The sequence below is a fragment of the Jaculus jaculus genome, chromosome 5 (assembly GCF_020740685.1).
Source record: "Jaculus jaculus isolate mJacJac1 chromosome 5, mJacJac1.mat.Y.cur, whole genome shotgun sequence".
Taxonomy (NCBI): Eukaryota; Metazoa; Chordata; class Mammalia; order Rodentia; family Dipodidae; genus Jaculus; species Jaculus jaculus.
Genome location: NC_059106.1, coordinates 165612590 through 165637246, shown reverse-complemented (window position 1 = coordinate 165637246; position 24657 = coordinate 165612590). Strand labels below are relative to the sequence as shown.

Sequence of the window (24657 nt, the reverse complement as noted above, 5' to 3'; positions counted from 1 at the left end):
AGCAGACCTGCTCAAGGTGTGGTCCTGCCCATCCCCGACCCCTCAGTGTGGGCTGTAGCCTTTCCTGCGAGGTGGGCTAACAAGTGGGTGAGATGCGTTTCTGGGAGACACATTCCTCCTCTGGCTGCCACGAGGCTTCAGCTTTTTACCTTCCCCCAGCACAAGATGCCCGGGGAACTTTTAATTTCTTGGGGTGCTTTTTTCAACAATCTGATAACCAAATGGAAGGACTGTCTATTTAAAACAATTTCAGGGGCTGGGAAGATGGCTTAGCGGTTAAGTGCTTGCCTGTGAAGCCTAAGGACCCATGTTCAACTCCCCAGATCCCACATAAGCCAAACGCACAAGGTGATGCATGCACAAGGTCACACATGCACACAGTGTGGCACGCGCATATAGAGTTTGATTACAATGGCTGAGGCCCTGGCATGCCAATTCTCTCTCTCTCTCTCTTTTGCTCTTATTCTAATTTCTCTCATTAAAAAAAAAAGGCCAGACTGGGGGCTGGAGAGATGGCTTAGTGGTTAAGTGCTTGCCTGTGAAGCCTAAGAACCCTGGTTCAAGGCTTAGTTTCCCATGACCCATGTAAGCCAGATGTACAAGGTGGCGCATGCATCTGGAATTTGTTTGTAGTGGCTGGAGGGCTGGCGCACCCATTCTCTCTCTCTCTCTCTCTCTCTATCTGCCTCTTTTTCCCTGTGTTTGTTGCTCTCAAATAAATAAAAATAAACAAAATTAAAAATATAATAAATGTTAAAAAAAAGAACAACTTCATTCCTTCCAGGACTGGTATATTCTGAGGAGCAGGAAATGCACCTCACAGAAACAGAGGTGACATTTGTCCTTCCCCCTCCCATCTCCTGCCACCCACTGGTCTACATCTGCCTCTGGAGGTTAAGGTTGCGTCATCCCAAGACCAGGGAGTGCTGCAGAGCGTGGGTGCTCGCCCCGTGCACAGGTGGTAAAGAAGCCTGGGCAGGAGGCGGCTCATGCTGCAGCGGACCTACGTGAGGCTGGAGCCCATCTGGGCACAGCTGGGCTGGAGTGAGGCTCAGCCACAAGGTAGGTCAGGAGGACACAGTCTGGGGCCCTGAGCATGTGACTGGGGCAGATTGCACCTCTTCTCAGGTGTGACCCAGAGCAGGGGACAGCACACTGACAGCTGTGACTGAGGTGGGGGGAGGAAGGAGAGACACAAACAGCATCCTTTTCTTTTCATACATGTATTTTTAAATTTTAAGTTAATTTATTTATTTTATTAGAGAGAGAGAGAATGGGCATGCCAAGGCCTCCAGGCACTACAAAAAAAAAAAAAAAACTCCAGACACATGTGCCACCTTGTGCATCTGGCTTACGTGGATTCTGAGGAATTGAACCTGGGTCCTTAGGCTTTGCAGGCAACGACCTTAACCAAAACCATTTCTCCAGCCCTATCTATGTATTAAAAAACAATTATTTGCAAGCAGAGAGAGATTGAGAGAGGGAGAGAAGCCAGGCGTGGTGTTGCATGCCTTTAATTCCAGCACTTGGAAGGCTGAGGTCAGAGGATCACTGTGAGTTTGAGGCCAGCCTGAGACTACATAGTGAATTCCAGGTCAGCTTGGGCTAGAGTGACACCCTACCTCAAAAAACAAACAGAGAGAGAGAGAGGGAGAGAGAGAGAATTAGCAAACCATAGTCTCTAGCCACCACAAGGGAACTCCAGATGTGTCTTCTACTTTGTGCATCTGGCTTTACATGGGTACTGGGGAAGCAAGCCCAGGTTGTTAGGCTTTGCAGGCAAGCGCCTTAACCGTGGAGCCATCTCTCCAACCTGCACCCTTTCCTTTGTGGTCGGTTATCAGATTATCTCAGAAAGCGATCACTTCTGAGCACTGCTTGGTTACCAGCCTGTATCCCTAGGAGGAAATCTTTCCATGTCTGGACACACTTGTGGGCAGGAGGAACTCCCATACACAAAGTATAGCCCAACCCTGCAGGTGGCAGCCTTGGAGAGCAAGACTGAAGAATAGAGGAGGCTGGGCTGGAGAGATGGTTCAGTGGTTAAGGCGCTTGTAAAGCCAAAGGACCTAAATTCAATTCCCTAAGACCCGTGTAAGCCAGATGCACAAGGTGGCGCATGTGTCTGGAGTTAGTTTGCAGAGGCTGAAGGCCCTGGCATGCCCATTCTATCTCTCTCTCTATCTGCCTCTTTCTCTCTCTCAAATAAATAAAATAAATAAAAACAAATATATGTATATTAGTATCATTAACATGGTCAAAAAAAAAAAAAAAAAAAAAACAAGAAGAGGCTTGGAGCCAGAAGTAGAGGCTAACACCTTCATTTCCAGCACTCAGGAGGTTTGCGTGGGAGGATGCATGACTTCAAGCCAGCCTGGGGCTACCGAGTAAAGTCCTGGTCAGCCTGGACTAGATTGAGACTCTGCCTCAAAAGAAGGGCAGGAATTGGGGAGATGGCTCAGGAGTTAAAGGCACTTGCTTGTCAAGTCTACTGGCACAAAGTGACACATGCATCTGGAGTTCATTTGCAGTGCCAAGAAGCCCTGCTGTACCCATTCGCTCTCTTTCCTTGCAAATTAATACATAAAAATATTTTTTCATTTACTATTTATTGGAGAGAGAGAGAGAAATAGAGGCAGACACAGGCACAGTGAGTATGAGCACACCAGGGCTTCCTGCCACTGCAAACAAACTCCAGATGCATGCACCACTTAGTATATCTGGCTTTACATGGCTGCAGGGGAATTGAACATGGGTCCTTAGGCTTTGCAAGCAAGTGCCTTAATCACTGAGCCATCTCTCCAGGCCAATTTTTAAAATTTTTATTTATTTAGAGAGAGACAGAGAGAAAGAGGCAGAGAGAGAGAGAGAATAGGTGGGCCAGGGCCTCCAGCCATCACAAACTCCAGGCACATGACCACTTTGTGTGTCTGGCTTACGTGGGTCCTGAAGAATCAAATCTGAGTTCTTTGGCTTGGCAGGCAAGTGCCTTAACCATTAAGCCATCTCTCCAGCAACCACCGCCCCCCAAATATTTATTTAGTTGAGAGAGAGGGAGAGAATGGGCACCTCAGGGCCTCTGCCACTGCAAAGAAACTCCAGATGCATGCATCGATATGTGCATCTGGCTTACGTGGGTCCTGGGGAATAGAACGTAGGTCCTTAGGCGTCATAGGCAAGCACTTTAACTACTACTCCATCTCTCCAGCCCCCCCAAAAATATTTCTAAAAAGACCAAAAAAAAAAAAAAAAGAGGGAATGGAGGCCTAGGTTGTTCATCCTCGCTGACTCTTCCTCCACTGCTGTCATCCATTTATTGATGAAGATTTTGAAGCCACCAAAACAGTGGGAGATAGGAAAAAGTAGAATCTAGGTGAGCATGATGACACACGCCTTTAATCCCAGCACTTAGGAGGCAGAGGTAGGAGGATTGCCGTGAGTTCTAGGCCACCCTGAAACTACAGAGTGAATTCCAGGTCAGTCTGGGCTAGAACAAGAGCCTACCTCAACAAAACAAAAACAAAACAAGCAAACACACAAAAAGACTCCACAAGAGACCTTACACATTGGATGGAATGTGGGGAGGTTAGCTAAGACTTCGGAATGCATTTGGCACCCATTCCACACACACAGTCGGCCTGTGACAGTCCTTCAAAGGCAAGTGACAAGCCGGTCTTGGCAGGGCCGTGGGGCAGGATGGCCTGGGGACATGTTAAAGAAGGAGGCAGCATTAAGAGAACTACACTGTCGGCTTTATGCCTTGTGCCCACGAAAAAATAAAATAAAATAAATACAGGATGGTGAGGGGTGAGGCAAAGGAGATTTTTATTGAGCAAAAGGTAGAAATGCCCTGAAGTATCAAGGGATGCCTGCTTAGGATTTTGGCCAGCATCTAAAGAAGATAAAGAAAGGGAGAAAAAGGAAAAGTTACACTTCTTGAGTTAGAACTTAGAAAAAACATCCAGGCTCCACGAGGGTCTGTGAGCAACTGTGTTGCAGGAAGCGTTTTGTGGGGGTATAGTACATTATCTCATTAAGGGGGTAACTATTTCTTGCACTTGTTTAGTATATGGGGGAGCCGGGGTGGTCTATTGACCAGATGAGTGATTGACAACTTCCACCCAGGACCAGGGGACTTAGTTCCTCCAGTCAGAGGGGAGTGGTTTGTCTCTTTCTAATGCCACCAGGCGAACAGGAGGTGGGGTTCATCCTTCAGTGACCTCCAAGCCTAATGTCTGCCTATCTACCACAAGACTGCCCTAGGTCTGGTGGTGACAAGCGTTGACAACTAAAACAGAGAGGGAATACACAGTGGCTTTGTCAAAAAAAAAAAAAAAATACACACGCACGATGAAAAAGTGAGCCAAATAAAGCATTGCTTCTACTCCAGTTAGCTCACGTTGTCTATAATTCCTGACCACCGTCTCACATCTTCTTCTCCTGGAGTGACAAATGAACACTTAGCATCCAGGGTCCAACCTCCACTCTGGCCATAAAACCCCCAAGGCCCCAGGACAGCTGCATATAAAAGTCAGCACAAAGCTGCACGTGGTGGCGCATGCCTTTAATCCCAGCACTCCAGAAGCAGATGTAGGAGGATCTCCATGAGTTTGAGGCCACCCTGAGATTACATAGTAAATTCCAGGTCAGCCTGAGCTAGAGTGAAACCCTACCTCGAAAAACCAAAAAATAAAAAAATAAAATAGAAGTCAGCACAGTGCCTGACACTACCTACACAAGACCATCATAATAGGAGGAAAAGATGATGACATCAAAATAAAAGAGAGACTGATTGAGAGGGGGGAGGGATGTGATGGAGAGTGGAGTTTCAAAGGGGAAAGTGGGTGGAGGGAAGGAATTACCATGGGATATTGTCTACAATTATGGAAGTTGTCAATAAAAATAAATAAATAAAAGTCAGTGGCCCTTGCAATGTCTTCATGGGCAAAGGTCTGCTTAGTCAGTTGGGTTTTTTTTGTTGTTGGTGGTGGTGGTGTTTGTTTGTTTTGTTTTGTTTCAGGCAGGATCCCACACTGTAGCCCAGACCGACCTGGAATTCACTATGTAACCTAGTTTGGCCTCAAATATGTGGCAATCCTCCTACCTCAGCCTCTCACCTCCTGAGTGCTGGGATTACTGGCATAAGCCACCGCACCTGGCTCTGAACCCTATTTTTCATAAGAAGCCCAGCGCATGAGTCCAGAGGCTCGCTTCTCCCGCACCTGTTGATGTGGTTCTCTTCATACAAGAAACTTTCTCAAAGCACTAAACTAAATGCAGGTCAGAAGAGTTAAAACCCTAAGCACTGCTACACGGGGTGGCGACGCCCTTAATTCTAGCACTCAGGGAGCAGAGGTAGGAAGATCACCGTGAGTTTGAGGCTACCCTGAGATTGTTTTACTTATCTGAGACAGACAGAGAGAGAGAGAGAGAGGAGAAGGCAAGTAGATAGATAGAGGGAGGGGGGAAAGAATGGGCATGCCAGGGTCTCCAGCCACTGCAAACAAAGTCCAGACGCATGCACCACCTTGTGCATCTGGCTTAGGTGGGTCCTGGCGAATTGAACCTGTGTCCTTAGACTTTGGAGGCAAGCACCTTAATCACTAAACCATCTCTCCAGCCCAACCTGAGATTATATAGTGAATTCCAGGTCAGCCTGGACTAGAGTGAGACCCTACCTTAAAAAAGAAAAATTCCAAGCACTGATGACCTTAGCCAGTCTATGGCGGGCTCTGAAAGGGGGCGGCAGCAGCATCCACGTGGGGGAAGAAAGCAGTGGCACCTTGCATTTCCAGCAGAATGCAAGCAGGTACCCAGGACTCTAGGTACGAGGGAGCTGCAGGCTCGCACACGGCTGGTCCTCCAGTGTCACCAGCATAAGATGTGGCCAGGCTCCGGGTCTCCAGACAGTGCCTTAGCAGATGCCTGGAAGCTGGCACCACTGCATTCAGGCTTCCAGGGTGAATGCCAGCTGCTAAGGAGAGAGACCAGGGGCTTCCTGCCTTGGCTCTGGCTCCTTCCCATGGTGCTGGGAGGCAGGTAGGCAGGACACTTCCTAGGACAGGGAACTCCTGCAGCATTGGTGCCAGGGTATGGCTCCCTCAGCCCAAGGCCACTCCCATCCGGGCTCTCTGTCTTACTTATTCTTGTGCTGCCCAGCTGTGGACCCTGCCCAGGTTCCCTCCTTCCTCCCAGAGTGGAAAGCGTGGCCTCCCGTATTTTTCTCAACTTACAATGGGACTGTATCTGGCATCTCTTCTGGTGCCTGCTTCTGGGGTCTTTCCTACTTTTCTTTTCTTTTAAATTTATTTTTATTTTATTTTAGACCAAGTGAGCAAGAGAGAGAGAAAGAACTGGTGCACCTGGGCCTCAGCCACTGCAATCCTACTCCAGATGCTTGCACCACCTAGTGGGCATGTGCGGCCTTGTGCTTGCCTCACCTTTGTGCATCCAGCTTACGTGGGTTCTAGGGAGTCAAACATGGGTCCTTAGGCTTTGCAGGCAAGCGCCTTAACCACTAAGCCATCTCTCTAGCCCCTTTTCTACTTTTCACTGTGGAGAAGCTGGGCTGGAAGTGAGGGCGCATGGCCACATTTGAGGGGCACGGGTATCCCTCTTCCCGCCCTCCCTAGCAACATGGGCTGAGTGGTGACTGATTTCCAAAGACCTCGTGGGTGGGCCTGAAGTCCTAGGAAACCGTCCTTAGGCCTGTAGCTTAGTTGCATTGTGGTCTCTGCTTTTTGAAAAGTCCATTTGCAGCCAGTGGAGGAAAACATTCATGCGTGGGAAGCCCAGAGCTGGAAGACACATGACCCAGCTCTGCGAGAAGACAGGAAGAAAAGCCTGGTGAGAAGCACAGGGCTCTTGCAAAGGCCCAGAACTTTCTGTATTGCAGGTTCTGCACCTGCAAAGGAGGAGTATCATCTCTGTCTTACCCATATGACAGTGTAATTTTGAGAGCTCACGTCCAAACCTGGCAGAATCGCAGAATCACATTCCTTTTCAGGGCTTTCCATCCCTTCAAAGCCTCTTCTGTCACTTTTACTTATGGGCTAGTCCAAGGTCAGCTACATTGGCCAAGATTCTAGACACTTTAAACTCTTCTATCTTTCTCTCTTTCTCTCCTTCTTTCTTTCTTTCTTTCTTTCCTTCTTTCTTTTTGGTGAGGCAAGCTCAACAGACTGCCTTTCTAAAAAAAATAATAATTTATTTTTTATTAACAACTTCCACGATTGTAAACAATATCCTATGGTGATGCCATCCCTTCCCCCACTTTCCCCTTTGAAACTCCATCTCCTTCATATCCCCTCCACCTTTCAATCAGTCTCTCTTTTGTTTTGATGTCATATTTTCCCCCTATTATGATGGTCTTGTGTAGGTAGTGTCAGGCACTGTGAGGTCATGGATATCCAGGCCATTTTGTGTCTGGGGGGAGCTCATTGTAAGGAGTCCTACCTACCCTGCCTTTGGCTCTTACATTCTTTCTGCTACCTCTTCCACAATGGACCCTGAGCCTTGGAAGGTGTGATAGAGATATTGCAGTGCTGAGCACTCCTCTGTCACTTCTTCTCAGCACCATGGTGCCTTCTGAGTTATCCTAAGGCCACTGCCATCTGAAAAGAGAAAGTTCTCTATCAAAAGTGAGAGTGGCATTAATATATGGGTATGAACATTAAGAGAAGTGCTTACTGGGCAGTTTGATGAGCATAGTATATACATTTAGCCAGACAGCAGCAGATGTTACACCCCTAGGGCTCATGACTACCCCTGTTGTAGGTTTTCAGTATCAGGGATGTATTCCCTCCCATGGAGCCGGCCCCCAGTACAACTAGAGGGCAGTTGGTTTCTACCATGACATATGTGCCATTAATGCACCTATTGGCTCATTTGGACTGGCTGGCCAAACAGACTGCCTTTATTTAATGCAAGAGTGAGAAAGTTAGAGAGTGAACAAGAGAGAGGGGCGGGGGGATAATTGGTGTGCCAGGGCCTCCAGCCACTGAAATCGAACTCCAAACATGTGTACCCACATGTGTACCCCTTGGACGCAGGTGCAATCTTGCACACTTGCATCACTGTGCATCTGGCTTACGTGGAACCTGGAGAGTCAAACATGAGTAGGTTGTGCAGGCAAGCAGCTTAACTGCTATGCCATCTCTCCAGCCCTCATCTTATTTTTTTTTTTTAATTTTTTTTTGTTCATTTTTTTATTTTATTTATTTGAGAGTGACAGACATAGAGAGAAAGACAGATAGAGGGAGAGAGAGAGAATGGGCGCGCCAGGGCCTCCAGCCTCTGCAAACGAACTCCAGACGCGTGCGCCCCCTTGTGCATCTGGCTAACGTGGGACCTGGGGAACTGAGCCTCGAACCGGGGTCCTTAGGCTTCACAGGCAAGCGCTTAACCACTAAGCCATCTCTCCAGCCCTCATCTTATTTTTTGATGTCCCTGCTGGCTGTCCCTGGAGATGCCTTAACTTTGAACATGGGTTCCATGATGCAGTTTAGCTGAGACGTCTCTAGGGTAAATGAAGTTGACCTCCAGATGGGCTTCTGTCAGGGGTCCCGTGGTCTCCCAGTCTGACACCCCTGCAGTAGGCAGCATGTCTCTATCTCCCTCCAAAATCTGTGTATTAAAGCCCTAACCTCAGTATGATAGGGTGGGTGATGAGGTTGTGGGGGCAGGATCTTTGTAATGACATTAGTGCCCTTACTAAAAAGTCCTGGGGTGAGGGGCTGGAGAGATGGTCAGTGGCTAAAGTGCTTGCCTACAAAGCCTAAGAACTCTGGTTTGATTCCTCAGTACCCACTTAAAGCCAGATGCACAATGTGGTACATGAATCTGGAGTTCATTTGTTGCAGTGGCTAGATGGCATGCCCATTCTCTCTCCCTCCCTCCCTCCCTCCCTCCCTCCCTCCCTCCCTCTCTTCCTCCCTCCCTCTCTCTCTCAAATAAAACAAAAGTCCTCAGAGGATTAGAGGTATAGCTAAGAGGTGAGGCCCTGGCCTGGCATGTTTCAGGCTCTTCATTTTATCCCCAAGAAAACAACAAAAAATTAAAGGCTCTGGGTACCTTTTTAAAAATATTTTATTTTTATTTATTTATTTGACAGAGAGAGAAGAGAGAGAGAGAGAGAGAAAGGGTATGCAAGGCCTCTAGCCACTGCAAACAAACTCCAGTCGCATGTGCCACCTTGTGCATCTGGCTAGCATGGGTTTGGGGAACCGAACTTAGGTCCTTTGGCTTTGCAGGCAAAGGCTTTAACCGCCAAGCCATCCCTCCAGCCCCCTGGAGACCTTTTTTAACCCTTGTCACTATGTAAGGACACAGGAGAAGATAACCATTTGCAACTGGCCAAAGAGGTGCCTCACCAGAACCCCATCAAGTGGCCAACCTCCGACCTCAGCCTGTGAACTATGAACATCAATGTCCATTGTCCCCTAGCTGCTGGGCTCTGTTCTAGCAGCCTGAGCAAAGACACCCCTCTCACAGGATAGCTACGTGGATTTCCGAGGACCAGAGTTGGTATGAATGGGACCCCACAGAGCCGTATTCTTAAACTTGCCCTCACCCTCCACTCCAACTTCCTTGGAAGGGGCTGTTGGAGGTGGGCTCTCAATCTCACCTGCTCCTGTGGCCTTACACCTCTGTGCCTGGTCCAGGGCAATGGGAACATAGCCGCCCAGAAATCCCCTGCTCTCAATTTTTCCTCTTCCTTTCGGGGTGCCTTGAGCTTCTCTTCTCTCCATGGAGCTTAGCCATGCACTTGAAAGGCTACTGGCTAGACTCCATGAGCCAGGATGAGCATGACAGTGTGCCCTGGGTTACTTGTCCCCTGTCCTGTCGGGCACACACTGTGTAGTACAGCGGCGGAAAGATCAGCAAGGTGCGTCAGCCACAGGAGAAGCGGTGATGGGGGGCTGCTTGCTGTGAAGAGAGGATGGAGCCAGGCAGGGCCTTTTTCTCTCTCTCAGAGACTTTCAGTCACCTTCTTCCAGGGGCCTGGAACCTCTGTGACCTACAAAAAAAGAGCACACCTTTAATCCCAGCCCTCGGGAGGCAGAGGTAAGTGGATCGCCGCAAGTTCGAGGCCACCCTGAGACGACACAGTTAATTCCAGGTCAGCCTGGGCTAGAGTAAAACCTTACCTAGTAAAACCAAAAATAAAAAAAATATATAAAATAAGCATGTGGAGACAAGCCTGAACTCCTTTCTCCCTGGCTCCGTTTCCCCAACTTCAGGAGAGCCAGGCTCATCGCGGGGGATGGGGAAGTAGCAGGGTTGCAGGTAGCCTGTGACCCAGTAGCTGACTCCTGGGCAGAGCTGTCCCCTCCCTGGGTACACTCCAGAGGAATCCATGGGAATGAAGGGCCCAGAAGCTATGCCTGGCCTTAGGTGCTCACAGGTGCGGGCAGCCTTCCCACCGCCCTCCATCCAACCCGGGAAGCTGCCGACTGTAGACTGTCTGAGGGTACCGCCGCAAGGGTCATGCAGGGGTCGCCGGATTCCAGGCGGAGCTCCGCCCCCTCCAGCCTCTGATCCCCGAGTGGCTGGGCCTCTGTCTCTAAGTCTCCGCCCTGCTCCCCTGTGGGGCGATGCGCTCCGGCGCTGACTTGAGTCATTTAAGTCCTTGAGCCAAGCAAGCAGGGGCATTGGTGTTTTTGTGAGTCAGAAAAAAATATATATGTTCATTTTGTCATATCGGACTACCCGAGGGACTAAGTGACATAGTAAGGAATATTATTAGCATATTAGTTATTGTAGATAGGAGGTGCGCCTTGGCTGTTCATAAAAGTCCTTTGTGTGTGTGTGTGTGCATTTTTTAAAAATATTTTTTGTTCATTTTTATTTATTTGAGAGTGACAGAGAGAGAGAGAGAGGGAGAGAGAGAGACAGAGAGAGAGAGAATGGGCATGCCAGGGCTTCCAGCCACTGCAAACGAACTCCAGACGCGTGCGCCCCCTTGTGCATCTGGCTAACGTGGGTCCTGGGGAATCGAGCCTTGAACCGAGGTCCTTAGGCTTCACAGGCAAGCACTTAACCGCTAAGCCATCTCTCCAGCCCATATGTGTGTGTGTGTGTGTGTGTGTGTGTGTGTGTGTGTGCATTTTTTAAGTCAAGGTCTCACTGTAGCCCTGGAACTCACTCTGCAGCCCAGGCTGGCCCAGAATTTACAGTGATCTTCCTACATTAGCCTTCAAAGTGCTGGGGTTAAAGATATGAGCTGTGACACCTATCTAAAAGCCCTTCTTTAAAATTTTTTAAAGTTTATTTGTCCTTTGCCCTCCACCGGCACGCGTGTAGACATATACACATACACACTATGTACACACACTACTCCACACATACACACAAAAAAGAGAAAGAAAGAAAAAGAAACCATGCACTGTAAAACTTTAGCCCAGAACTCAAGACTGAGAGCTAATTGCAAGGAATGTGCAGCTGCCTCAGATGGGATGTGCGGTCGTCTGAGTGTGTTATGTAAATGCATGGCCGCATAGACTCAGGTGTTTTATTAAAACTGAGTTTGCGGGCTGGAGAGATGGCTTAGTGGTTAAGCGCTTGCCTGTGAAGCCTAAGGACCCCGGTTCAAGGCTCGATTCCCCAGGACCCACGTTAGCCAGATGTACACGGGGCACACACGTCCTGAGTTCGTTTGCAGTGGCTGGAGGCCCTGGCACTCTAGCAGGCAGATTCCTGCTACAGGGGGTGTGTCGCTGGGGGAGGGGACAGACCCGGAGTCCAGCTCTAAGGTATGTTGGGGGCAGGTCTGAGTCAGGCCTCCTAGGTGTGGAGAGAGAACTTAGAGCTGCGCTTGTTCATGTTTGTGGTGCTGGCCGCTGGTGATGTCTCTCCGGATCTATGAAAGGGAGCCGGCTTCCTCCGCCATTGACGGTGTTCCTCTGGACTCTGTAAGCCTGAAATAAATCCCTTCCCCGTACACTGTGTCTGGTTGGATGTTCATCTCAGCAATGTGGAGCTCACTGCGACGGGAGGAGAGATGCTCTCCTGTGTCCCCTCTATGTCTCTTGTTCAGTGGCCAAGCATGGCCTGTCCAGCCTGGGGGCTTGGCTTTCTTTGGCAGAGCTATAGAGCACACCCCTAAAATCCAGTCAAGGGCTGGAGAGATGGCTAGTGGTTAAGGCGCATGCCTGCGAAGCCTAAGGACCCAGGTTCGATCCTCCAGTTCCCATGTAAGCCATATGCACATGGTGGCACATGTGTCTGGAGTTAGTTTACAGGGGCTAGAGGCCCTGGCACACCCATTCTCTCCCTCTCTCCCCCTGCCTGTGCCTCTAATTAATAAATAAATAAACATAAATCTGAAAAAAAAAATCCAGTCAAAAGCCAGGCGTGGTGGTGCACGCCTTTAATCCCAGCACTCGAGAGGCAGAGATAGTAGAATCACCATGAGTTCGAGGCCACCCTGAGACTACATAGTGAATTCCAGGTCAGCCTGGGCCAAAATGAGACCTACCTCGAAAACCAACCAACCAACCAATCCAGTCAAGCCACTATCCTGAGGTCAGCCTTGGGAGATCCGGGAGGCTCTGAGGTGCCCAGCAAGCAAGGCCTACCTCAGCCACCTCCAGGGAGCTTTTGCACGAAGCCCACCTCAGGATTTTGTGAGGGGAAGAGATCTGCCTCCAGTGTGTTCATCCCTCTGTTCCTCAGAACACCCTCCTGCCAGGTCCCAGGTAGTCCATTCAAATAAGCTTCCAGAAGCTGCATGTGGTGGCACACGCCTTTAATCTCAGCACTTGGGAGGCAAAGGTTGGAGGAACGCTACAAGTTCAAGGCCAACTTGAGACTACATAGTGCATTCCACATCAGCCTGGGCTAGAGTAAGACCTACCTCGAACAAACCAAAATAATACCAAACCAATAAAAATTAAAAATAAATAATAATAAGCTTCCAGGAACGTTCTTTCTGATGGCAACGCCACAGAGTGACAACAAGTGTCCTTGAATCAGAGCCTGGACTCCATAGTTGGGAGAAGACACAGTGGAGGGAATCGTGGTTACACGACTTTGCTCATCAGGGTGGGCGAACCCCTGAGAAGCTTCCCCAAGCTCTCTGGAAGCGGCAGGCTGCCACCCAGTCACATTCGTCCATCTCTCCAGCTTGAGCAGAGTCATGGGCGAGTCCCCAGATGGCCCAGGGCAGGCGGCCCTGCTCAGATGTTGGCTGACTCCTCCCTGATGTCTGTGTGACTCAGGTTCCCCAACAGACACCCGCTGGGTGGATCCAAGACACCCAGTCCCATAGGTCGACCGCACTTCAGTGGGCGGCCTACAGGTCTCCTAGGTGGGGATCCTCTCTGGGATACCTACCGACCACTCCAGATGGTCATCTGAGTCCTGGCCATCTCCACACAGGTGTGGGGACTGGGGCCCTCTGCATCTTCCCCAGAAGGACTTGTGACCCACAGAGGCTCTGTGTTATCCCTTGGGTGAATTCTGGAATTACCTTCTTCTCCTCAGATCTTGGCCTGTGTTTGTGGGAAAGAGGACTCCCGCTTCTAGCTTTTTGATACATATATTTTAAAGTTTATTTATTTACTTATTTGGGGGTGGGAGGGAGGAAGGGAGAGAATGGGCATGCCAGGGCTTCCAGCAAATGGACTCCAGACACATGTGCCACCACGTGCTTCTGGTAGTCTTTGCAGGCAGGCAAGCGCCTTAATTGCTAAATCATCTCTCCAGCCCACTTTTTGTTTTGTAGGGCCTCACTCTAGCTCAGGCTGACCTGGAATTCACTATGTAGTCTCAGGGTGGCCTTGAACTTACGGTGATCTTCCTACCTCTGCCTCCCAAGTGCTAGGATTAAAGGCCTGCACCACCACACCAGGCCACATTTTGTTATTTTTAAACAGAACACATTACCTTTGTGAAAAGACTTGGAGAAACCTGGCTTTGGGGCAGATACCCACTGGAGTTGAACCTCAGTTAGACAAGTTCCTTGGCCTCATTGAACTTAGCTTTCTCATCTTTTTTTTTTTTTTCAGTTTTATTTATTTGAGAGAGTGGGGGGAGGGGGGAGCCAGGGCCTCCAGTCACTGCAAAGGAACTCCAGACGCATGCGCCACCTTGTGAATCTGGCTCACGTGGATCCTGGGGAATCGAACCTGGGTCCTTTGGCTTTGCAGGAAAACACCTTAACCGCTAAGCCATCCCTTCCAGCCCCAGCTTTCTCGTCTTTAAAATAGGACCACCTTGTCCTTCCAGTGCTGTCATGAAAACGAAGTGAGTCGCTGACATCCAGTGCCTCACACAGTGGTGACAGGTGCTCAGCACACATGGCTTTAAATTTTATCCGTCTCTACCAGGTTTCCTCACCGACTGGTGCATCCATGGGGGAGCTGTGGGATGTGGAAGTGGTGTCCCAGGCAGAAGGAACCTGCTCCACAGCACTGCCATCTCCGTTGGCCATGCTGCAATGGGAGGGTGGCTGGCTGCTCTCCCTCAGACACTAGACTTTTGGTTTCTACAAATGCTGGATATTGTTACTCCTCCCAATGAGTCGGGACTCGGCCACAGCCATTCAAGCGAGGAGCAAAGAGTCGGGACTCGGCCATAGACATTCAAGCGAAGAGCAATGCGGGAGGAGGTTGTGGGCCTAATGGAGGGGAGGGGGTTTGGATCAGCTGGGGCTGACCCTGGCCCAAGTTCACTGGCTCTTGCTTGGGCTCCACAAGCACTGCTGGAAAGTGGCCCAGAGCTCTTGGGAGCCCGTGTGGATGGAGACAGGAGCCAGGGCCAAATGTCTCTGCACACCCCCTGGTCACTCAGCACAGCCCGGAACATCCTGCGGCCTGCAGAGAGAGACTTCTCAGAATGAGGAGGGACAGCTGAGGGACGGAAGTGGGCTGCCTGTGGTGAGGCCCAGGGAGCAACCATCAGAGCCCCCGTGCAGTCCTTCAGGCTGCCTGGTACAACCCGACAGCCCAGCTATCATAGGAGGAGGTAATATGAACCATTTCTGGGTGCAGGGGAAGTTTTCATACCCAGAAACAAACTAGGGAGTGACTGGACTCCCATTTCCCCTTTCGCCTAGATATTCAACATAACTATATTGGAAATTTTTTTGAAAGTATGTTTAAAAACCTACAAGAATCCCAGCACTCATGAGGCTGAGGCAGGAGAATCACTGTGTTCAAGGCCAGCCTCAGACTACATAGTGAATTCCAGGTCAGCCTGGGCTAGAGCGAGACCCTACCTCAAAAAACAAATAGAAAAAGAACCCCTACAAGGATATCTGGCCCTCTGGTAATTAATATTTTCTTACATGAATAAATATAACTGTGTGGATAGGAAACATGTAACAGTAGACGTATCCATTGATTTCTGAAAATGTAACTGCCTTACAGCTCCTGGAAATGGGAAACATTCCAATCTTGATGCGCAGATGAGGAACTGCCCCAAGACGCGGTGACTCAGCAGAGACCCACTGGTCAGGGAGCTCCTGCTGGGACCAGAGCATGTCCGCACCGCTTGAGAACCAGACGGGAACACTGGAGCCGTGGCCCTGGCCCCTGCAAAGCGTGCCAAAGGGGAGTTCAGAACGTGGGTTCTGATTCCTCCCTAAGCTCTGGCTCAGGGTCACAGTGGTGCCCTCCTGAGTACCGCAGGTACACAGCTCTGGCTGTATTCCTGCTGGGTGAGGCGGAGGGTGAGGGGCCAAGGTGAGCAGCTGGTAGCCGTCTCATCACCCACCCACCATGGGGAGAATGTGCTGGGGGAGGGGTGGGCAGCATGCGGGGCTCCTCCCCTGACCCGGAGACCTACGCTGTGCCTGCTCATGGAAACTCAATGTGAGCCTGTTGAAAAACCCACAGTCAGGCTGGAGAGATGGCTTAGCAGTTAAGGCACCTGCCTGCAAAGTTTAAGAACCCAGGTTCGATTGCCCAGGACCCATGTAAGCCAGATGCACAAGGTGGTGCATGCACCTGGTGTTCATTTGCAGTGGCTAGAGGCCCTGGCTCACCCATTCTTCCTCTCTCTCTCTTTCTCTAATAAATGAATTAAAATACTTAAAAAAAAAAAAGACTCCACCATCACAAAGTTCCTTTGAAGAGTGGTTAAGCCTATCCAACAACCAGAGCACGTGACTGAGAACCAGCCTCTACCCAGTCTATGGGTGAAGGCCGTCTGTCTCCTTGAGTGCAGGGAAATGGATGCAGGAAGAGATAGATTCCATGGGGGAGCTCAGCATGTCACCAAGGGGAGGTGTCCACTGCTCCTGCCAGAAAACTGGGCCTCGCCTTGTTTCCTGAGCAGTGGACAGATGGCACGGAGTAGTGAAGAAGCCGTCAAACCCAGAGCAGAAACCAGAAAGGGGCTTCGCCTACAGTGACTTGCAGGAAGTTACAAGCTTTCCCCTTTCGTATTGTGGCCAGCTGAGTTGCCCTACAGGCCTGTGTCCTTTTTTTTTTTTCTCACACCCCCTCTGGTTTGCTTCTAGAAGCAAATGCTGACAATCGCCAAGTTGATATGTTGACAAGCTCTTTGTAGAAACATCCGGAGGTGTGTGACAAATTCCAGGCCAGGGCTGGGGGTTAATTGGCAGTTTGTTACAAGCCCGTCACTGCACCAGTGGGGTTGAGCAGCCACCAGAGACAAGGGCTGCAGGAATAAGACCGGTCCCACCAGTCCCACAGGAGGGACCGGCACCCCAAGTCACTGCCCACACAGCTGCCGGCACACACACGTGTCCACATGCGCTCGCACGGCCACAGGCGGACTTGGCCTAGACTGCCAGTGACCTGAACTGTTCAACCACACAGATCTCCACAGAGATCAGAGAGTAGACGTTTCCTGCAAACAAGAATGCCAGATGTCAGTAGAGAAAAGAGCAACCCCTTCCAGCCTGAGGCCTGGGCGGGCGGGCGGACAGGCAGTAACTTGCAAGTCGCGGTAGACCCGGGGAAGCTCCGCTTCCCTGGCAGCTTCCATGTGATCGCATTCTATTCCCTCAAGGTCTCAGCCAACTTCCAACTCCTTCCTCTCTCTCAAACACAATGGGAGCCGTTGCTCCTGCTCTCCAGTCCCAGCTGACTTGGCCAGCCACGGGTACAAAGACACCTATCTACCAGGTAAAAGCAGGCTCAAACCTAGTCCAATTTTGCAGGCTGAGTCCTTCCTGGGACCGAGGCTAGCGCAATCCGTAAGGCCAGGCCGGACTTTAGGCACCAGTCACAGGCTTCTGGATACTTCCAAGGACTTCTCATCCGGACATCCAGTCCTGCTGGTGGGGAAGTTACTGATCTTGGAAACCATCCTTTTAGGTGTGCGTGGAACATACGCGCGCGCGCGAACACACACACACACACACACACACACACACACAAACACACACGTGTGCACAGAGGACCCACCGGGGTCCGGCTGAAGATTCTCAAAGTCGCCGGGGGCGTGGCCGGTGCTGGGGAGGAAGGGACGGAGGCTGCGGGCGGAACGCGCGGGAGCATGCGCGCGCGCGCGGCTGGGTCGACTGGCCGCGGTCCCGGGACGTGGCCGGAGGGGCCGGGGCGGGGCTGGGGCGGGCGGTGGGCCAGCGGGGCCTTTAATGGGGCGGAGCGGTAGGACTGAGGCCCCGCCCCCGCCCCGCCCCCACCCCGGCCTCCTCTGGCCACCGCGGGGCCGCGGGCGGGACGCCCCCGGGGCGGCGCGCGAGGAGGAAGCCCGGCCGGCCTGGGCCCCGGGGCAACTTCCCAGCCGGCTCGGTCGGCTTGCGCGTTGCCAGGTCCCAGGCGTGCGGGGGCTCTGGGCTCGGGGCACCGTCCGGGGCCCGAGATCGCGCGCTCCACCCCCCCCCCCAGCCGGCGTTTCCCTCCAACCGCACCCGGCGGATGTCCTGAGCTCGCTCCCCGCGGTCTCTCTGCGCCCCGGCTCCGGCCCCTCGACCCCGGGGGCTGCTCCGGGGAAGTTGGGGCCAGGCGGGCCCGGTATGCGCCATCACCATGGACTCGTGGCTCGGTGATGTCCAATGGTTCGTTTTGGTGTCGCTCTTCGTCGCGGCCCTGGGCACGGTGGGCCTGTACCTGGCGCAGTGGGCGCTGGCCAGGGCGCGACCCCCTCCCCGGCCGCAGGCCGAGCCGCGGCGCCCGCAGTCCGACGCGCTCCTCTCCTGGATCCTGACGCTGGACAGCTGGAGGAGCCAGTGGCAGGCGGCCTGGGTGGCCGCCCTGAACGAGGAGGCTGCCAGGAGAGGGGTGAGTTCCTGGGAGGACGTGGTGTTCCAGGGTGGGTGCAGGTGGTCCGAAAGAGCCCCGCCACTTCCCTAGAACAGCCCCGAGCCTTCCCGCCGTGCGCATTGGGGTCCTGGCAAGTCAGAAGCGCCGGGGACTGTGCTGCACGAAGCCGTAATGGGGAGTGGGGAGCACATGATTCCGTTTCACACATCAAACATCAGGAGCTCAGGCCCTAGGCTCACCAGGACAGACTGCTCTGGACAGACACTCGGAAGGATGGATTCTTTGGGGTTGAGCCTGATAAATGAATAACTGACCCAAATATGCTTCTGCCCATAATCAGCTAGACTCTGCTAAGAATTTATTTCTAAAATTCTTGCTTCTCTGAGTACATAAAGCTGACTGACCATTTGTTGAGGTCTGCCTGCGCCTGAGGGTGATGGGGACCTGGAGTTTATGTCACCTCTTAATCGGCACAACCTTGCACATAGGCGTCCTCACCGTCACTCAAGTGGGGAAACTGAGGCCCCACGGCCTTTGGTGTCAGCCAAGATGTGAACCCAGTTGTGTTGCCCTCCCGCCCTGGGGCTCATCGCTGAGTTCTGCACCTCACACCCCTGCGCTTATATCTTTTGTTGTTAATTACTTGGTGACTTATTTTTACTTTTAAGAGCTCTTAGTTTAACTAGAAGCTCGTGGCGTCTGCTATTTGGAGGCACTCCTCAGGCCACTGAGAGCCTGGCGAACCCGAGGCAATACTGCTTGTATCGCAGCTGGCCCTGCCCTGAGGTGCATGCATCCTGTACCCACCGTGCCATGCTTGGCACCACTCACCTTGGGGAGAGGGAATACTGCGTGACAGGGCCCATCCACCTTCAAAATATTCTACAGTGGGCCCTAAGCCTGGTCTCTGCGGCCTGGTCCTTGGCAGCTGAAAATCAAAACAAGAAAAAAAGCTTTGATTATGAATTAGTGTGTGTGGGAGGGTGTTAGCTGGGAATGGTGGTGCATGCCTTTAATCCCAGCATTGAGGAGGCAGAGGTAGGAAGATCACCGTGAGTTCGAGGCCACCCTGAGAGCACATAGTGAATTCCAGGTCAGCCTGGGCTAGAATGAGACCCTACCGAAGAACTAAACAAAACAAAACAATAAATAAATAAATTAGTGGGAGGGGGGATACAGTAATTCAAGAGACATTTTTGCAGTCTTTTAGGAAAAAAGAGTAGCTGGTTTTTATACGCAGCAAGACTTCAAGGGCAGTTCCCTCCTGTCTTGGTGCCTAGAACCAGTGTACAATTATCCAGAGGTGCCCCCCACCAGGTCCAGGGGTAAACCTCAAGCTGTGTATCTTCATACCTGAGAGAAAACATGATTGGATGCCGCTGTCACTGACCTGTGGTGACAGGCCTGGCAGTGGCACCGAGTCCCCTGTGGGCTTGTGGCCTGAGCGGATGCCAGTCTGTTCTCCTCCTCTGGAGGGTGTTGGTTGAATGATCTGACAAGTTTCAGGTTCGTAGGCTGTGGCCTTTCCCGTCTATGAATTTGGGATGTTGTGTTTTATTGCCTGTCATTTCTTGGTTGGCTTCCCCATCCATGACCACCTCAGATCGAGTGCTTCCTGAGTCCCCTGTGCCTGGGGCGCTGACAAGGCCGAGGAGGAGATTCGTGCCTTGGCATTGGTCTTGGTTAACAATGAATCTGAGATGACTCACAAATATATATGTGTGTGTGTGTGTGTGTGTGTGTGTGTGTATGTATATATATATATACACACATATATATACACTAAATGTATATGTATATATTAAATATATATGTGTGTGTATGTATGTGTATGTACATATATATATATATATGTGTATATATATATATATATATATGGGTTTGGATGAAAGCCCTTCATCTGAGTTATTCATCATTTGTGGGGGTGGGGAGGCATTCAAGGGGGCGCATGGCCCTATCCTTTCTCTGCTCTTGGTCATCAGCTCATCCAGAGCTCCTGCATGGAAGTGGCCACACTGTGTTGGGAAAAAGCCTGGTGACCCACAAGGCATTTTGGCCTGGCTGTAAATCAAGAGTGGTGTGTCACTGGAGTAGCATTGCCCTGTTTGCCTGGCCCAGAACACCCTGGCACCTGGGGGTGGCTGCTCAGTTTGGCTTCGATGGAGGACTTCGCCGGCACATAGGGCCTCGGTTGCTCATTTTCCCGTTTCCGACGTGTGCGTTGTTGGGGCAGGAATGACGCGTGGGTGAGCGGGTGCTGCCGCGCGTGTCGGGGAGGGGACCTGGCCCCAGTGGCCATGCCTACAGGCCTCTCTGCCCTCCCCTTCTCGAGTGCCACTAATCCCCGATTACGGCTGGCACTCCCAACCTGCTCTAGGCACTGACAGCTTAGTGTCCCGCAGTCCCCCACCCTGTCCTGACATCACTGTCCCAGCGAAGGAGGTGACCGGTGCTTGGGCTATCACTTTTGGAGTGGGGGGACACTAGAAATAACTTGGCTGTATTCCGTGTCTTCCATGAAAAGTGGGATTTTCTACCTGGTAGAAGCAGCAATTCCTTCCATTCTAGGTTTTACCTCAGTTTTTGTAATTTAAAATAGAAACGAGGGCTGGGTAGATGGCTCAGTGGTTCGAGACGCTTGCTTGCAAAATGTGCAGGTTCAGTATTGACTCCCCAGTACCCACATAAAGCCAGATCACAAGTGGAACATGTGTGCTGGAGAGATGGCTCAGTGATTAAGGCACTTGCCTGCAGAGCCTAATGACCCAGGTTCAGTTCCCCAGAACCCACGTAAAGCCAGATGCACAAAGTGGAGCGTATATCTGGAGTTGTTTGCAGTGGCACAAGGCCCTGGTGCAGCCATTCTCTCTCAAATAAACAAAAATATTTTTTTAAAAAGGGACACATGTGTCTACGATTTGTTTGCAGTGACAAGAAGCCCTGGTGCCCTGATACACACATGTGTGTAAGTGAACATAAAAAGGAAAAGAACTGAGCTGAGCGTGCTGGCTCACACCTTTAATCCCAGCACTCGGGAGGCAGAGGTAGGAGGATCGTCATGAATTTGAGGCCACCCTGTGAATTCCAGGTCAGCCTGGGCTAGAGTGAGACCCTACCTCAAAAAACCAAAAAAAAAAAAAAAAAAAAAAAACAATAAGCTTTTTTTTTTTTTTTTTTTTTTTAATTGCTGAACCCCTTCCTTTTCCAGAAATGAGAGTCTGAAGCTTATGGGCTGGAGGGACTTCCCAAGGTCAGCAGAGAGCCTGGACTACTGGCCTCTTTGTGATCTGGTCCTTGCCGCATCCATGTTCCTTGTGACACGCAGATTCACCCCCGAGACCCAAGCATGTCCTCTGAATGTTGTTACAGGGCTGGTTTGTTGACATCCTGAGCAGTGCGGCTGAGGCCTGAGCAATGGCCTGGATTGGCCTCTTTGTGGCCTTAGCAGTTCAGGTGCCACTGCCTCGAGGCGACCTTGATTCCCACCCTTACTCCAGAAGTAGTTTTATTTTCTACAAGGGTGAGTTGGACAGCCCGGAGAGGAAACTCGGTCCACGCGCATCTGGTTGGCAGCCACCACGTGTTCTGGAGGCAGGGGGATGGTGAGAAAGACCAAGCCTGCTAGTCCGTCCCAGCACCAAGTGGGCATGGAGAGAGCTTGGGGGGTGTCTTCCACACATTCCTCAAGGGCCCCCCAAGGGTGAGACGCTGCTGTGCCCACCTGCCCCTAAGCCAGCTGTCAGCCAGCATTCCTGCGCCACCAGCTACACCTCCCCTTGGTAGTTTCATTGTTGTCCTCGCTCACTTCTGCACCGAGTCTGACCCTACAACCACTGACATCTGTTCATGAGCTCGCACTTCCTGATGGAGAGCAAAAGACCCCTGAAGAGCCGGGCGTGGTGGCACACACCTTTAACCCCAGCACTCGGGAGGCAGAGGTAGGAGGATTGCCATGAGTTCAAGACCACCCTACCACCCTGAGGCCCCATAGTGAATTCCAGGTCAGCCTGGGCTAGAGTGAGACCCTACCTCAAAAAAACCAAAAAAAAAAAAAAAAAAAGAGAGAGAGAGAGAGAGAGCCCTGAAGAGACGGTCTCGGTTCAGACTGTGAACCAAGAGCTGGTGCTGTGTTGTCCGAAGGGAGCTGCTGCTGTTTGCCCCGCGGCTCACCAGTGCTCACGAATGTGTCTGCTCATGATAATGATCAGTTATAAGAGGGATGGTTCACACCTTCATACCCCCACCCCAGAGGCTCTGTGGCCCAGGCTGGGTATGTCACGCAGCACGCTGGGAGGGGAGCAAATGGCCTCTCCCACGGCTGCAGCCTTCCTCCTCACTGATGGTCTCTGGATCATGTGTTGGTGGCAGCGTGCAGCGTGGAGTTGAGAGTCATGCCCTGTCACTGTGTCACGGCCTCAGACTGGATTAGGAGGGTTCCCAAACCTGTTGGTTTTAGTCCTTTAATCCAAATTTTTTTAAAAAAAATTATGCGTTATTTATTTGTTTATTTGAGAGTGACAGACACAGAAAGAAAGGCAGAGAGACAGAGACAGAGACAGAGAGAGAGAGAGAGAGAGAGAGAGAGAGAATATGAGAATGGGCGCACCAGGGCCTCCAGCAACTGCAAACGAACTCCAGACGCGTGCGCCCCCTTGTGCATCTGGCTAATGTGAGTTCTGGGGAATCGAGCCTCGAACCGGGGTCCTTAGGCTTCACAGGCAAGTGCTTAACCACTAAGCCATCTCTCCAGCCCTAACCCCAATTTTTTTTTTTTTTTTTTTTTTGTTCAGAGGAATGCTCTAATGCAAGTGACCAAGGTTGTTGGGTAATTGACAGGCTTTGTGAGGGAGAGAAGTGATGCTGTGTGAACTTACAACAAGTGAATAGCACTGATTTGTGTGTGCGTTTCTGTAACTTACATGTAAACAAAATGGCCAGACAGCAGAATCTTCCCATCACCTAATGACCTCTCAGTTATGCTTCCGAGGCCGGGCGTGGTGGCGCACACCTTTAATCCCAGCACTCAGGAAGCAGAGGTAGGAGGATTGCCGCTAGCTCGAGGCCACCCTGAGACTACATCGTGAATTCCAGGTCAGCCTGGGCTAGAGTGAGACCCTACCTCGAAAAAACAAAACAACAACAACACAAAACAACATGAAGACGCTGGCCACCACCCTGGAAGGCTGTCTGTGAGATGTGACAGTCACTCCAAGTAGGACCCACAGCCTGCCCTTCCCTCCACATAGAAGGAAAAGGGGCCTGTAGGGGCTGCGGCTCTGAGCCCTGCACCACAGTCTCCCCCTCCCCCGCCTCCTTTCTTTGGCTCAAACATTCGGGACTCTTCCCTGTTCAGGGCCCTTCCCATGAGTCATTCTGGAATTCCTTGGAATGCTTATCTCCTTTCTCCTGATTTAACTTCTCTGAATCTCTCAGATCCCAGTTTGGAGGTGTCTGGGTTCTCCCGCTCAGCAGGGGGTGCTGCTCTCCTGCCCCCCCCACTTCCCGCCCAGGCAGCCTGCTCTTGTCCCCCGGTTGTGGCAGGTAGCTCACTCATGCATTATGAGCCAGGCTAGCGCCCAAGTCTACCCAGGCAGAGCTGGCTGTGGTGCCAGGTTCAGGGCCCGGAGCAGGCCCTGGCTGTCTCAGTGCGGTGAATGGCAGACCTGATGAAGGGAGAGCACATCACCCGTGTGGACACAGGCCTTCTGACTTGGGAGCTGTCCAGGCCCAGGCCTGGGCAGAACAAGCTGTTTAATGTGCTTTGTTTTTCTCCTCTGAAGAATCAACATGAAGGGAGGCTGGCCTGTGACTTAGCAGATCAATGCGAAAGCCAGGCACAGGCGCCAGTGGCTCTTTGCACTCATGCGGGAATTCAGGAAAGAGTGGGGGTGGTGTCAGCGTCAACGAAAATGCTGCCAAGACTAACTTCCACCCCGGGGTCTGCAGCAGGTTGCTGAGGAGGGAAGGGACTTCTTGAGTCGCGTGGAGGACCTGTTCTGGCTGTCCAAGAGGACAGTCTGGGGTGTGTTCGAGTCCCAGCTCTGCACACACTAGATGTGTGACCCTAGTCAAGTCCTGACCTTTGTGTAGCATCTCCAGGAGGGAATGACTTTGTAGAGATGAGGCTGTTAGCAAAGTGTCTGGCATATAATGAGTCAGTAAGCAGCTGCTCTTTTGTGAGATCTCCTTTTTTTTATGAAAGAGAGAGAGAATTGGCATGCCAGGGCCTCCAGCCACTGTAATCGAACTCCAGCTGCGTGCACCACCTTGTGCTCATGTGCAGTCTTGCGCTTGCATCACGTTGTGCGTCTGGTTTACATGGGACTTAGGGAGTTGAACATAGGTCCTTAGGCTTTGCAGGCAAGCGCCTTAACCACTAAGCCATTGCTCTAGCCCTCCTTTTTTTCTTAAAATTTACTTGTAAGTGGAGCAAGAGAGAGAAAGAGAGAGAAGGGAAGAG

The 24657-nt window shown here is 51.4% G+C and overlaps 1 protein-coding gene across 2 annotated transcripts in view; it reads left to right on the top strand.

Moving 5' to 3' along the window:
• Positions 1-17760: 17760 nt before the first annotated feature.
• Positions 17761-24657, top strand: part of C2cd2 (C2 calcium dependent domain containing 2) — a 72335-nt gene continuing 65438 nt past the window's right edge. For both annotated transcript variants that reach the window (XM_045149242.1, XM_045149244.1), the window contains exon 1: positions 17761-18215. In XM_045149242.1, coding sequence (XP_045005177.1) covers positions 17964-18215 — 252 coding nt within the window. In that variant the 5' untranslated portion in view covers positions 17761-17963. The remainder of the gene's footprint in view (positions 18216-24657) is intronic.